A 16,571-nucleotide genomic window follows, 5' to 3' on the forward strand; every position below is an offset into this window, starting at 1 on the left:
TGCTCCCATCACAAACAACAGCTGGGGTTCCAGATATTTCTACATACCATTCACACCTCTGCAACCAGGGGCATGGCTACTGATGTAGGTGGCAAAGGCTGTGTTAGGTGGCAGTGTTGGCGGTTGGACAGCGTTCCAATCTGTCAGGGACACATGGAAATAGACAATATGGGGTGGAGGGAGGAATTCATCAGCCAGTAACAACCCCATGGCTGAGGGAAAACTCTCCCTTTTCTTTGCAGTGTATTGGTCCCTAGAAAAATCCATCTCTTTATAAAAAGGGATCTTTCTTCCCAAATATGCCAAAGCATATTTTACCATGACAGCATTTCTGCCCCTTTATATTTTTTAAACATGTACCAGATATACTGGGAAATTCTCATATGTCAATGACTACACAGATACACAAATCATCTAGATCTGAAGTCCAGGAGCAGCGGTACATATGCACAGACTTTCAGAAGAAAGGGAGATGAAGTGGCTTGGTTATTGACCATTGGCAGCTGTTACCCATCCCCCAAGTTAGCATATGTTTATGCTGCTGTAAAATACATACAGTTAGAGCCTAGGATCAAGGATGTGTAAATTACAGGGTTACAACAGTTTGACATGCCACTTAGTAATTTGTACATGGAATAGAAACATGAGCAGCTGGTGACTCGGCCGTTGGGGAGGCTACCCCCCAGCTCCTCTCCTTCAGTCTGAGGCCTCTCCCCTTCTGCCCCACCCTTCCCCGCAGGAGCCCAAAGCACGCTGACTACAGGCCCCGGCATCGGACACCCAGGCAGCATGGTCACAGTGCCCCCTACCTGGAGCACCAGGTGGCGCAGATGCAGCGCCCCCAACTCTGAAGCACCAGGTGGCCGAGTCAGAGCGCTGGGCAGGCAGCACGCTGGGCAGTCCCCGCGGCACATTGCCCAGCCCCAGCCAGCTTGGGCCAGGGCAGAGCGCCGGGAATTGCAGGAGTAGGCCTTGGGGCGGAGCATGGGAGGGGCCATGCCAGGCTGTTCGGGGAAGCATAGCCTCCCCTAGGGTGACCAGACATCGCAATACAATCGGGATTATCCTGATATTTAATTCTTTGTCCTGACCAATGTGCGATCTGGATGCCATTTGTCCTGATATTGTAGGGTTGCCAGGCGTCTGGTTGGCATGGGGCTAGCAGGCTCCCTACCCGGCTCGACTCAGCTCTCTGGAAGCAGTGACATCTCCCTCTGGGTCCAAGATGTGGGGATTGCCAAGGGGGCTCTGCGTGCTGCCCCTGTCATGAGCGCCAGCTCCACAGCTTGCATTGGCTGGGAACCACAGCCAATGGGAGCTGCAGGGGCAGTGCTTGCAGGCGAGGCTCTGTACAGAGCCGCCTGGCCGCGCCTCTGCCTAGGACCCAGAGATATTACTACTTCTGGGGAGCCACCTGAGTTAAGTGCCTCCTGGAACCCGTACCTCACACCCCAACCGCTGCCCCAACCCTGAGCCCCCTCCTGCACCCAAATTCCCTCCCAGAGTCAGCACCCCAAACCCCCAGCTCCAGCCCTGAGACCCCCCTGCCTTGCAGTGGGGGCCAGACCTGGAGCTGTGCACCACCTACCTGCGGCTTGCGGAGGGGGCTGGAGCTGGGGTTGTGTGCCTGTGACCTGCAGCTTGTGGTGGGGGCCGGAGCTGTGTGCTGCGGCTTGCTGTGGGGGCTGGAGCTGGGCCCGCGACCTGCAGCTTGCAGCACCGCCGACCCCATGTGCGCCCCCCACCCTCATGGCTCCGGTGGGGGCTGTGAGCTTGTGGCTGTCCCCCCCATGTGTCCTGATATTTTACTCCTGTGCTCTGGTCACCCTAGCCTCCCCCAGCCTATGATATCCGCCACCCGTGAGTAGAAACAGTGCAACTAAGATCTGAGCCCTAAGCAAACAACATTTCCCCAAAGTAAGAGGCATATGCTCCACAGCCCACTGCAGTACCTATCAACCTTCCACAAGGTTAGGAGAAGAGAGAAGCCAGAAAGATTCCAAAAGTATCTGACATATGTCTGCATCATTCCAGTATCACAAATAGATAACAAAGTACTTTAGACATAAACCAGCATAAAGAGAAAGTTTTTGTTTTGTTTTTAAATACCAAAACCAAAAATATCTTCTGCTATTATTCAAGTGTTGAAAACATGGTAAAAGCTCAATTAGTCTCAGATCCTTCAAGCCTATAGCCTGGTTGTTAGGCTGGGAGAGGGGAAATTTGAGCTCAAGACTTTGCTCCAGAGTGGAGATTCAAACCTGGATCTCCCATATCTGGGGCAAATGCCTTAACCACTGGCTAAAGTTATAAAGGGACAGAATGGCACACACATGGATAAAGGCTATAAGGGGACACACACACAGTTTGCTGGCCCTGAAAAACTTTTCCCCAGCTGAAGCTATCACGTCAAATTTGCAAATAGTTTCTGTCAATCCAAAAATGCATTTTTCGGCAAATAAACTATTTGTCCAAAAAGTTTTGTCCTGCTCCAGTTTCAAGTCACAATACTTTTGCAAAAAGATTGCTACTTGTACGAAGCTCAGAAGTGTCACTGAGAGTAAATGTAGAACCTATTTCTCAAATACATTTACAGGGCTTTGTCCTTCACTAGATTTTAGTGTTCATCACCTTTTGGTCTTTGAGTGCTGAATCCCCACAGAATAAATTTATTGAAAACAATTGAATTTTTTAAATTAAATTAAATAAGAACAAGTGAGAAGTGGGCTGAATTTCAAAGGGATATTTTTGTTTTGGGGTCCTGTGTTAGAATAAAGCTGAGGGAATTCTCTACTATTTTTAAACCACTGGTATAGGAAAGATTAATATAAATCGTAAAGCCTAAAAGAAGATTTTAGGCCTGTTGTACCATGCATAATCTAAATCTTTATTAAATTGATGCTTTAACACACATTCTGTCCTAATTCTGTGGTTAGTCTTTAAATATTTACATATTTCCTCTCTAACAAATATTACTCAAGAAAAAGATTTTTTAAAAATGTTGTCAAACATCAAATAGAGCTACAACCGGAATTTAAGAAGTAACAGGATACAGAAACAACCAGGCCAACTCAGCCACTTTGTCTATGACTTCATCCAGCATTTTCACCTGGTACTCCATCTCTCACCCAATAATCAGTGTCTGTTTCACCACCATTTTCATAAATGTTTGTAATATTGATAGGCTGCAGCAGCTGCATAATCTCCTTTAGTATGGCACGAGCTTTATCACTGCCTGTAAAAGCCAGGCCCATTGGCATGAAGGTACCTGAATCAGACTCCATGACAATGTCAAAGTTGGAGATGTTACCCTGAACACATAAGAAAATAACATTTTAATATTTATTTGCAGACTATTTTTGTAAGAATCCAATATTTGCCATTAGCTACATGTTACTAACAGAGCATGCAATACCAAAAAATTAAAGAGAATGCGGACAAGATATATATATATGAACTATATAAAACAGAAAGCCTCATTCCTCATATATGAATTGCTGATAAGGCTCTCCTTTCTGAGGTAACATAAAACAGAAGGCTTTCACAAAATAGCCCATCTGGTGGCATAAACTCATTGCACTACTAACTAGTCCTCTTAGAATCATAGAATATCAGGGTTGGAAGGGACCTCAGGGGGTCATCTAGTCCAACCCCCTGCTCAAAGCAGGACCAATCCCCAGTTTTTGCCCCCGATCCCTAAATGGCCCCTTCAAGGATTGAACTCACAACCCTGGGTTTAGCAGGCTAATGCTCAAACCACTGAGCATTCCCTTCCTCCCCAAAAGCCAGCTTTATAGCACCAGTGCCTGAGCCATCTATTGATTATCATAATCTTGTTTTGCCTTCATTCTTCTCCTTCAGGGACAGGTAGAATCCCACTGAAGATCACCTGAGCCTCCATCTCCTTAAGCATCTTCTCTAGTCTGGCATAGTCTTCCTGGATGTGTTCCAGTGAGAATCTAGCTGTGTCATTTGTTCCCATGTGAAGAACAATCAGTGGATTCTTTCCTGCTCCCATTAGGACCCTCTTCAGTCTCAGGTCCAGACCCTGTATCTTAGAGGGGAGAGCGATCTACCAGGAGCTGTTCTCTGGATCAGCTCTGGTGACAGACCTTTCAGTTTTTCTTAGTAGGGAGTCACCAGTCATATAGACCTGCCTCTTCCTGGTGGTGATGAGATTCTCCAGCCTTCTTCCTGTTCATTCAGGCTGCAAGTCCTCTTGTCTTTTGTTCTCACTTGCAATCTTCTGTGAGTCATCCTCTATCCTCCTGGGGCTCCAAACTCTGGCTATCTCCATTGACTCTTCCCCTCTTCTTGTAGAGCTAGCTGCTCTTCTCTTCCTCCTGGCCCTCCCAGCTTCTGTTAGTGGCTGCTGTGCCCCTTCTTCATTTTCCAACTCAGCAAACCTGCTCCTGAGCTCTGTTTCTCTTTCACTAGCCCGTCTTTTCCTCTGCCTGGTTCTTGTAGTCACGGGCTTCCAGTGGCCCCTTTCCTCACCCAGAAACATATGTACATGTGTAAACATACAGCAAGCACCACATAATTCAGAGGTTAATTAAAAGACACAGTTACATTTCTAAAAGTACACCAAGCAGTACCCAATTCTTAACAGCCCACAAACCTTCAGAGCCAGATTGCAGTCAAGCACAGCACATTACTACGGCTGACGGTTAAAGTGCACTTTCAAAGCCTCCCTCATACTGTGTTCTTGTAATGGCCCTTATGTCTAGCTTTTCAAACACAGCAGACAGCTGATCCACCTCTGCTATGCACCCCAGTAGTAACTTTTTCTCCTTTGCCTCACAGAAATTCTGCAGGACACAACAGGCAGCTATAACGATTGGGATATTTTTCTCATAGAGATCCAGTCTAGTGAATAAGCATCTCCAGCGTCCCTTCAATCGACCAAAAGTACATTCAATTGTCTTTCAACCTGACCCTGATGAGACCGTTTAGAACTAGATATACCTGAACTGTCTTGAAGGCATCTAACAGAACACACTCAATCCTCACAAGTTAGAGGTTTTGCTTCTATGTACATGTCTGGGAAATTCATGACAGCATATGTAAGTGTTATTGGGCAGTGCTTCCCATGAATAATAGACCCATGCGAAATTGACTCACTGGTAACTATGAAAATGATCTCACATAAATATTACCAGTAATGAATGTTCAAAACCTGTCACCCTGGTGCCACAGGTTTTCTGAAGTTCAGCAATAGAATGTGCTGTGCATGCTCAATGTACTATTTTTAATTGCTTTAACTTGGATCTTTCAAGATCAAAGTATTTCAGATGTGGCAAAAATAGGAGTTCCTAATTCAGGAATAGGCAGACTAAAAGTTTTTTAAAAAAAGTCTTTGAGATATCTGAACACAAGGAAGTATGTGAAAAGCAACTTAAATAAAGACTAAGGGCTTGGCTACACTTGCAGATGTAGAGTGCTGGGAGTTAAACCAGCCTTTGGAGACTGCAGCAAGGAAAACGCTGCCGTGTGTTTACACTGGCAGCTGCAAGTGCACTGGCGTGGCCACATTAGCAGCTCTTGCAATGCCACAAAGAGCAGTGCATTGTGGGAGCTATCCCAGTGTGCAAGCAGCTGCAGCGTGCTTTTCAAATGTGGGTGGGTGGGTGGAGTGTGACAGGGAGTGTGTTGTGTGTATGTGGGGGGAGAGACAGTGTGTTTTGGGGGCAGAGAGTGTGTCAGCATGCTGTCTTGTAAGTTCAGACAGCAGCAGACCCCCTTTTCCCCCCGCCTCTCTCTCTCACACACACTCACAGCAGCAGCATTCCACAGTAATGGTTTGCTTTTTCCCAGAGCAGATAAGCAGCCGGCTGTCAGAAACACAGCTTTGAAAGGGGATATCTGTATGCCTGCAGCCGAGTTCAAAACAATGAGACGAGTGGCCACGTGACTTCAGGGATTATGGGATGTTTCCGGAGGCCAATAACAGTGCACTAATGCAACACATTGTCCACACTGACACCGGGGCATTTCAGCTGGTGCGCAGCAAGTTTTATGCTTCTCGTGGAGGTGGATTACCAGGAGCACTCCAGCTGCAGAGTCCAGGGGCTCTACGTGCCTTGCCCAGTGTGGACACCTCAGGAGTTAGGGTGCCCGGGCCTGATTTAATGCATTCTAACTTGGAAGTGTAGCCAAGACCCAAGTCACCTACCCAACTGTTGGACAACAAAATGGCTAAACAAATTAAGATATTTTTGAAAACAATTAACTTCTTGGCTGAGTTGAAAAGCCTGAAAGGTTTCACTCTAGAAAGGTAAAAAAGTTATAGGTAACTGGGAACAGAGAATTAGAATGGAAGTGTCCTCTCAGCCCTATCTCCAGTGCAATGGCATAAGTCATGGGTTCTCACTCTAGGGTCATGACAACCCTCCCTTTCCTTATGGCAAGATGACAAGAAGGACCAGAAAGTGCATTCTGTTGCAACATGCTAACAGCCTTGGAAAGGCTGAAAATCATGGGTATAGTTGATAGAATGTATAAGACACTAAGCTTTAAATTTCAGGCCATGTTAGCTGCCAGTGATAGTATGAGAGAGTGTTCAGGACAGCATTAAAACATTTCAGTCCCCTGGGGCATGAACACAGATGTACAAGGTGTCACAGTTCCAGGGTAATTGCACCTTTATTCGCTCTCTGAAGTCTGCTCCAGGAGTGCCCACTCAGGTCTCAGGCCTTAAGCCATCAGCTGTCTCTGGTCCCACTCCTTTCTGACCAGGGTTTTAAGGCTGCACATCCCGCTGTTGTACACAGTGATATCCTCAGCAGCTCTCAGACGTATCCAGCCCCCTGCTCTTTACTTTCACTGCCAGAACAATGACAGGGTTTTTACCAGTGACCACACAGCTCTTAGAAAGCAAAGAGCATTTATTTTTAATGCAAAAGCATCACAGAAAAAACATAAAAATGATAAAAGGATGTAAATGCTCACTAAATATACCAGGACTCTCCCATCTTCTACATGGGAAGTCTGTTAGGTCAAAGTCTTTCCAATCCTTCTGCAAGGGTTGGAGCCACCCTACAACCAAAGGTCCTGTTTGCTGAACCTAAAGGAAGGCCCTGAGTCTGTTTAAACTCAGCCTTTTATATCAAAAGTCTTTCTTTGTCCCCCAGCCTCCTGAAAACAGTTAAAACCAGTCCCTCCTGCTCTTTCCCAGCAGGAGAAGCTTCAAAAGATGGAGAATCTACATAGCCAGGCTTGGGATTTTGCATTAATCACCTCTTAGTGATCCCAGATCCCGCTGGAACCCCACCCCACCACACCCCCAGTGATCCAAGATAGCACAGGAAACCACCCCTTATTTCCACCCCAAAGTGAGCCAGGAAAACACAAATATATTTATATTGGTACAAAGGACTATTCTACCAGCTCAAACTGTGCAGCCCATCTCAGTATAATGGCTTTTTGAGGCTTTCATGCTTTCTGTGTACTTTTATATGCTTTCAATATGGTCCCCAAAGATACCGCATGTGGCTGCAATATGTCACACCAGAGTTGCCAGTTAAAAGACAATATTTGCTACAGTAACAACATTTTTCTCCTGTATTAGGAGTTGGAGGGGAAAATCTAGGTATCATTCATACCACCAAACTGGCAAATGCCAATGTTTTAATGCTGACCATTGTACCCTATTTGGCCTGTAACAGAAACATTTCAAACATTGGTTCTTGAGCAGCTCCACTGGATGCCTGTAAAGCATTGGCTATGTCTTCAAAACAATAACTCTGCTCAAAACAGTACTCATGTTTAGGGACCTACCAAATTCATGGTCCATTTTGGTCAATTTCACAGCCATAGGATTTTTAAAATCATAAATATAATGATTTTAGCTATTTAAATCAGCAATTTCATGGTATTGAAATTGTAGGGGTCTTGACCCAAAAAGGAATCGGGGAGGTGGAGGGTGCAAGGTTATTGTGTGTATGTGTCTTTGTGGGGGCTGTGGTACAGCTATCTTTACTTCTGCGCTGTGCTGGCGGCGTCTCTGCCTTCAGAGCTGGGCAGCTGGAGAGCAACGGCTATTGGCCAGGAGCTCAGCTCTGAGAGTAGAGCCACCACCAGCATCAGAGCAGAAGTAAGGATGGCATGGTATTGTATTGCCACCCTCACTTCTGTGCTGCTGCGTGCAGACCTGGGCCCTTGATCAGCAGCTGCCACTCACTGGCCACCCAGCTCTGAAGGCAGAGGCGCAGAAGTAAAGGGTGGCATGGTATGGTATTGCCACCCTTACTTCCACACTGCTGCTGGCGGGGCACTGCCTTCAGAGCTGGGCATCTGGCTAACAGCCACCACTCTCTGGCCACTAGATCTGAAGGCAGTGCAGAAGTAAGGATGACAATACCGCAACTCCCCTAAAATTACCTTGTGACACCACCCCCCACAACTCCCTTTTGGGTCAGGATCCCCAATTTGAGAAATGCTGGTCTCCCCCTATGAAATCTGTATCATATAGGGTAAAAGCACACAAAAGAACAGATTTCACGAGTGGAGACCAGATTTCATAGTCTGTGAGGCATTTTTCATGGCTGTGAATTTGGTAGGGCCCGACTCATGTTATAATGGGTTTCTAGTGCAGTAAGAGTGATCGATAGCATGTAAATGAATTGAGACAGACTATCTGTGGTTGGCAGAGAGAAGTGTTGGTGGGAATGGAAGAAAGAATATGGGGAAAAAGATTATCTGAAAGGCAAAATTGGCTACACCAAGCAAACCTCAATATATCAGCAACACGCGTGTGCAGAAAAGACCACTTAACTATTGTAGAATTATTGTATAAGTTGCTGCTAACAATATGGCATTCTTCAATTGTTTTCTATTTATATAAATGTTCACATATGTTTTCAATATTAAACTGACAAAATGAACCACCCACAATACACAACACTGCCTTTTTCCTCCTCATTTATATTGTAACTGTTTAAATGTTAGCACATGCAGGAGGGATATGAAAACAGAATGTCTTTGCACAGTGAAACCAGATCGGGATGGGGGTGGGAAGGAAGAAACAGGCCACAAAGGTTAGAACTGCTCTTTATCCTTTTTAAAGCATTTTGTCCATTAGAATGTAATGAGTAAATACAGATATATGCATAGTGGGTTTAGAAAACAACGGTAATGTAAACTCCCCAAGAGGTGGTCTGGGCTGATTTTACCATACCAACTTTAGCATTTGTAATAAGATACTAAAGTTCCTATGTATGAAGGAAGAAATATGCTTCATGTAAGATTATCCTTTATTTCCTTTAGATGGTGCAAAGACAACAGGCTGAGGATGCATTTTGTTCTCATATGTAAACAGTTGATTATAACTGTAGGATTACAGAATAACTGTGGGCTCAGCTGTTCCCTCCACCTCTCCCTGTGCTGAAAATTTCACTCATATACAAGCTCATTAAAAACTCAGGCCACCGAGATAATCACTTTTGTCAGGGACCAATGTATTCGCTGCAACTCGCAATAATGCAACATACTTAATGGTATAATTCTCACCATGATACACAGCACAGAGAATTAAATAAAACACACTGGCCCTTGTTAATGGGAGTTGCCTGCTTAACTCTCCGCACATCAAGGACATTTATCCTTTACAGTCCTGTGACTTGATCCTGTCCATAAACCATATTTAGTGCAGGATGAATCTGCCACAAAAGAGGTAACTTTTTTCTGGCTTATTATGTCTATTTCTTACATTGAAACTTTGAAATGCATCAACGTAGAGTTTATTGCTTGCATATACAAATAGACTGATCCCTGCCAGTATTTTCCCAACTTTATTTTTAAATATGTATTCCTATCAACCAAAGCTAAAACACATTTTAAGCATATATCCCCTCCTCCCTTTCAACCCATAAGGCAACCAGCTAAAACCATGAAATCACAGCCAAGTCCTTTCAATCTATAAAAGGAACCAAAACATCTGGATCTCATGAGCCTATGAAGGTATTGATTCTGTCAGAAAGGTAACAAGCCCCACTAAGACTAGGAACTGGGAATCTTAGTCAGCCAGGAAGCCAACTGTTTAGTTAAAAAAATCTTAATACTTAACAGGGATAATGATGCTTGGTCAGGCATAAGACTTAAACCATGTTCTCAAAGTCTCATGACTTTGAGTCACTGAATTTCCTCTTTCAGAGCTGCAGCACTAGGAGACCAAAACTCCCAGATTAAACAGGGGGCGGGGGCAGGAGGGGGGACCAAGCTGTTCTAAAAGGCTTTGGCAGCATTTGGGCTATTTAAAATACACTTATCTCCTTTCTATAAATCTGAGAATCTTAAAGATAATTTGGAAGAAAGAAAGAAGAGTCCAATAGCTTAGCTGTTATTGACTTGTTCTACCACCAGTCCTTATTAGAAGACTCAACGCTTTACAAAGAAAGCACTAAAAAAATTTTTTAGGACAAAATATTGCCCTTGATTTGCAGGCTAAATATATGTTCCAGTATATGGGACATGATGTGAGTTTGGCAGTCTCCCTCAAGATTTCTGTTACTGAATTACAGTGAGCTGTAGCTCACGAAAGCTTATGCTCTAATAAATTTGTTAGTCTCTAAGGTGCCACAAGTACTCCTTTTCACTTAGCATTAGGAAACACCTACACTTGTATGTCAGGATTTGATCCTAAGCAATTTGGATCTAAATACAGTATTGCAATAACCTTCTTATACTAGATATAGTCAAATGAAAATCACCTCACTCAAGTAACTATGTACAACACTACAGGTTTATTAGCCTGGTAACTACGAGTATGGAAAATGCGGTATGAAAATAAGCTAAAAGCCTAAATGTGCAACTTGCAGGTAAAAAAGAAAACAAGAAAACCAATTAGATTATTTTTAAAACTCATATATCACTATAATGTCAGTTTGAGTTGCTATTTTTAGCCAAGCTCAGTTAATAAAGCAAAATGGCATACATGGAAACTGAAGAAAAAATTAAGAACAGCTATTAGGAAGTAGGGATGAGCTGGTCTCAGAATACAGTATCTGGCAATCACAAGTACAAAAGCACAATTCATACTCCAAAAAAGTGAGAACAGCAAAAGTCCAGGGAAGTGTGACTTGGAAAATTTCCCACAAGTAACCCTGTTATTAAATGGGAGAACCTTACTGTGAGGCACTGTACCAGGAGGATTCTTTGCCCCTCTCAACAGTCAGGTGAAAGATTTTTCTGTTGCTCTTAGCTGGACCTATGTTTTGTACCTCTAGACCAGTAGTTCTCAACCTATTTATCATTGTGGGCCGCATATTGCCTGGGCCACAGATTGAGAACCATAGTGTGCTCCCCGTCCCCTCCCACAGACCCCTATGTTCAGAGCTTCCCACCCAGAAATCCTTCCACGGAGTGGAGCCCTGGGCAGGGGGCCGGGTGGCAGGAACCCCGGACCCCATTGTGCGGGTCCAGACAGCAGCCCTGACCCTGGATCCGGCTGTGAGGTAGGGCAGCCAGTCGGCAGCCCAGATCCTGACCTCGTGGGGTTGGGAGCCCCAGACCCTGGACCCCACCATGAGAGGATGGCTGACAATCCCGAGCCCCAGACACCCGCTGTGTGGGGCTGCGCAGAAGACCTAACCTCAAATGCTGCGGGGCCAAGTGGCAGTCCCAAACCTGGACCCCTGCTGTGTGGGGCCAGCTAGCAGCCCTGATCCCAGACCCCCGACGTGCTAGGCTGGGCAGCCCACACCCTGCTGCGCCGGGCAGCCAGGAACCCGGACCCTGCCACGCAACCCAGCAGCCTTTAGCACCCAGCTGGTCTGCAGCTATGTGCTAACTGGGCCACATGTGGCCCACGGGCCGTGAGTTGAGAACTACTGCTCTAGATCAAAAGTTCTCAAACTATGGGGCAGGCCTCCAAAGGGAGGCATGGGAATGTGTCAAGGGAGGCGTGAGCTGTGTGCCCTCCGAACCCCACAGTCCCAGCCTGGAGCAGCCTCCTGCACCCCAAATCCCTCACCCCCCGCACCCCAAACCCCTCCCCAGCTCGGAGCCCCCTCCTGCACCCTGAACCCCTCATTTCTGGCCCCACCCCAGAACCCACTCCCTCAGCCCAGAGCCCATACCTCCTCTCAAACCCCAAACCCCTGCCTCATCTTGGAGCCCCCTCCCTTACACCAAACCCCTTGGCTCCAGCCCCCAGCCCAGGGCCCCATCCTGCACTCCAGATCCCTCATCCCTGGCCCCATTCCAGAGCCTGCCCCCCCCAGCTGGCACCCTCACCCCCATTCCCTGAGCCAGTCCAGTGAAAATGAGAGAGTGAGTAAGGGTGGGGAGAGCGAGCGACAGAGGGAGGGGGGATGGAGTGAGCGGGGGCAGGACCTCAGAGAAGGGGTGGGGCAGGGGGAGGCCTCAGAGGAGGGCCAAGGAAGGGAGTGGGGCAAGGGTGTTCAGTTTTTTGTGAGTAAAAAGTTGGCAACCCTAATCTTTCCTCCATAGAATTCAGTGACAAAACTCCCATTGACTTGAATAAGGTCCAGATTTCACCTATAATCTTTTACTTAATTATTACCATTTTGCTTGGTGAAGACAAATTACAAATATGTCTATGTGTTTTGTAAGCGTACTATTGTTTCTCTCAGTTTGGCAACCCTCACAGACAATACAATTTGTTGTTATGTGTTTTGAGTGTCAGTCTCAATTGACATAAACTACAAAAGGAAAAGAAGATAGCATTAAGAACAGCAACATGCTACATACCTGCAGCCGATGAAGTGAGCTGTAGCTCGCGAAAGCTTATGCTCAAAGAAATTTGTCAGTCTCTAAGGTGCCACAAGTACTCCTTTTCTTTATGTTACATACAGTAACCTTGAGATTATCCATGGCCTTATTTGTGGCCATTTTTTCTCTTTTGACCATTTTAGTATAGTAGAGAGTTTTGCCAATCAGAGATTTTTTTTTATTCAGACCTGGATACTTATTATATACAAGCCCCTTTATTGCTCAGGAGTAGAAATAGTCAACATTTTCTGAATGTAATTTTTTCAATCACTGGCCTTTTTACAAACATTTTCTTCCAAAATACTGTCAACATTATTAATGTTTTTCAATTTAAAAAATTGTGGCTTTTTCATGTTATCCCCAAATTTTTATTCAAAATATCAAACTGGTTACCAATTTTTTTAAATTTCCTAAATCATGGGTTTTTACAAATGAAAATTTTTGATAACATTTTAAATAATATTTTTAATAAAATTAATTGATTTTTTGGAACAATTGAAAACAAACAATACTTTAACATTTCCTAATCTTTTGCAAAAATAGACTTTCATTATTCAACCAGTTCTGCTCATGAGCCAATACAGTAAAATGAAACTGAAGTATTGAGGAAAAACAAAGTAGGAGCAAATAGAACATGTGTTCCTTTTCAGCTCTGTCATCTCAGACCCCTTTCTATGGGTGGAGTCTGTCTATCCCTTTCTCTCTTCGTTAGCAAACAGACAAACTTTGGCTCTTTCCACAATCTGTCCCCAACTTCTGGACAAAGGAGCCCTGAAGTAACTGTAAAGCAGCCCATGTCTCCCAATGACAAGATGGTAGGCAAAGCAGTGGAAAAATCAATGGCAGAATGGGTCTTTCAGACATTGTAAATGCTTATCCGACGCACATCCCAGTAGTAGCTTTACATCACCCTGCTTGTAACCTGGGGGCAGAAAGCCATCCATCCTCAAAAGCTGTCTCCGTGTTAACTCCAGTGAGCCTCTGGATGGAAGAGCAGGAGGGGAAGACTTGATGGTTCTTCCAAGGAGCCAGGGTATGTTGGCAGCTGCAGACTGTGGAAGCTGAAGGGGGATCAACAGGTTGCTTGTACACACTTTGAGGCTGTCCTTCTTGCAGCTTAGGTTTATGAACAATAAACAAATTGAGCACATATTCACTATTAAATGTTCATTATATTTATGTTCTACTGGGCAATGCTCTCCAGGAGCCAATAGATACAGTCTACTAGGTATTATTTATATTTTTAAGTGTTTGTCAGAGGTACCCAGGAAAGTGCACTCATATAGTTAGTATAAGTCCCACTAAAGTGGTACAATAAGAAGCCTATGGGACAGATTCTCCAGTCTGCCAAGTTTATCTTGAGGCACTTGTGCGCAAAGTGAATTTAAAGCATACATATGCTTGCACTGGAGAATACCCCAGGTGTAGGTGGATTCTCTACCAGTACAAAGCTAGCTGAGGTGGCTTCTGCTACCTAGAGTAAAGGGAGGGAAAAGGTGTATCGCAGGGTAGAGGGGTGGGGAGGTGGGGGAAGGGCAGGTCAGAGGAAAGGAGGGGAGGAAAGGAGTACACGGTGAAGTGAAGTTCTACTAAACCTGATTCCACACTGGCTTTAAGTACCTGAGGGGCATTTTGCCAGCAATGTAAATTAAAATTGCCCACATGCTGCTTAATTTATGCTGGGACTATGCAGCTGAGAACCATACAGCCACGATTGGCTCCTTGTCAGTCCTCATTTGGGTACAGTGGAGAATCAATCTCTTTTTGTGTTTTATAAAAGCCTGCTTTTCCATTAATGTCGCCTTTGGAAAAAAAATCACAATTTAATATTAAGAAATGTATATTATAACTCACTAAAATCACTGTCATGCAAATATAATTGTTCATGTAATTATATCTACATTCAACTCATTAGCACAATAAGTGATAGTAATACATATTAACTGTGATTGTAGAGAATTAAGTAGAAGTGGCTTTTTCTTTTTTGCATCTTTCTGTGTGAATATTTATTCTTATCCGTTTCTTCCATTCTCATCCTGATAACTCACAAACAAATGCTTAAATAGAGCTATCAAACTGATCTCCCTAACTCAGATCTCCATGTTACAGTTATTTGCCTAAAACATATAGGACAATATAAGTGAGATGGAGGTCAAACCATTGCCAAAATAAGCACTCAAGAAACAATTAGCTGAAGCCTGAGGCATAAAACCTATTTGTCTTTCATTCTTATCTTTTTCCTCTCCTGCATTATTATCTTCTCCTTTACTGCAGCAGCCATGTATTGATAGAAAAAAACTCTTCCTATTCATTTTAAAAAAGGTCACCCTACCTGTTTTTACAGGTACAGAACCACAACAAACAAACACATAGCTATGCAACAAGATATGAAATAACATGCTCATTGCGAATCCATAGCACACACATCCTGCATTCTTAATGAAAGGAAACATCTCCTAAGCAGGGGTTATTAGATTCTTAGAGTTTTCTTCAAGTACCTAAAAGGAGAAATCCTATTATCCTCATCTCAGCAGCAAGAGAGAGCAATGTAGCCTCCTTACTCTCAAGCCATCTGATTCCCTTGTGTGCGTGCATGCAAATAAGGACCAAATTTCAGATATCAAAGTTTTGAAATTTTCTGTTAGCAGGAATTTTCTGTAACCAAGTAGGGCAAAAGATGAAATCATAGTAAGTACAAAAGTAAATCAAAATAAGTTGTTCCTATTAGTATCTTTGATACAGTCTAGTCTAAATCTAAACGTTACAACCACTCATTACAGCCTAAATAGTTTTACATTACTTAACTAGAGATAGCAATACTACTGCATAGATTTATTGTAAGAAAGTTTTCTTTAAGAGGATTTGAGTTAAATTTACACTTGATATAATGCTTCCAATGATTTCAATGAAATTACAAGAGTATGAATTTGGCCCATTGTCTCTTAATTGTAATTTTCTGAATTTTCCAGTTGTAGAGATTGTATTCAGTGTTGTTATAGCCAGGTTGGTCTAAGAGGATATTAGCGAGACAAGGTAGGTGGGAAAAAGAATGATTTGTAAGCCCAAAAGCTTGTCTCTCTCACCAGCACAGGTTAATCCAATAAAAGAAATGACCGCATTAGCCTGGTCTCTCTAATTGCTGAGATACTTAGTTTCCCTTGGAGTTTTCCTCTATTCCTAAATAAATATGATTTGCCACTCATGTTTTCTTAAATTTATCTACAGAAAGAGCCACAATATGGGTGCTAATAACCCTTATTATGACAAGTTCCTTCCTCTTAGCCTATGTAATTGGGAAAGAATAGCAGTATTTGTTTTGTGATGTTTTGTGTTTTTAGAATTTTTTTTTATTATTTCTATAAAACCTAAGAGCTATATAATAATGGCCCCAGTGCATTAGACACTGCACAAACACTAAACACCAGTCCCTGCCCCGAAGACTTAGGGCCTGTGAAGGGGTGCAACTTATCACTCTGGTGTCTCCTGCTGGCTGTCCAGGGAATTAGTGCTGCACCCTCTCCTGGTGGTGTCTCGCCCGCCGTCACCTCCGTTCCTGGACCCACATCACTACCAAGACCATGGCGTCCACGTCAGTGGCCCTGCCTTCCCGCTGTGCCACACTCTATGTTCCCCTCCTTCTGGGGGGACCTGCAGTCTACAGTCTGGCCACTCCCTTCAGTAGCAAACAGCAGTCCACTGTCCAGCCACTTCCTTCAGTGGCTCCAGCACCCCCTTTGCCCTTGCATCAGGACCTCAGTCTGCAGATCCCTGTAGCCTTCCAGGAGCTGCCTTTAGCTCTCTGGGTCTCTGCCTCAGTGCTCTATCCAGGGTGCTTGCTG

At 44.2% G+C, this 16,571-nt stretch overlaps 1 protein-coding gene across 1 annotated transcript in view; it reads right to left on the bottom strand.

Annotated features, from left to right (window-relative positions):
- Positions 1-16,571, bottom strand: part of CPQ (carboxypeptidase Q) — a 238,843-nt gene that overhangs the window by 33,620 nt on the left and 188,652 nt on the right. The window contains 1 exon segment of the mRNA XM_043507563.1: positions 3,110-3,311. Coding sequence (XP_043363498.1) covers positions 3,110-3,311 — 202 coding nt within the window.

The sequence above is a fragment of the Dermochelys coriacea genome, chromosome 2 (genome assembly GCF_009764565.3).
Source record: "Dermochelys coriacea isolate rDerCor1 chromosome 2, rDerCor1.pri.v4, whole genome shotgun sequence".
In the NCBI taxonomy this organism is placed as follows: Eukaryota; Metazoa; Chordata; order Testudines; family Dermochelyidae; genus Dermochelys; species Dermochelys coriacea.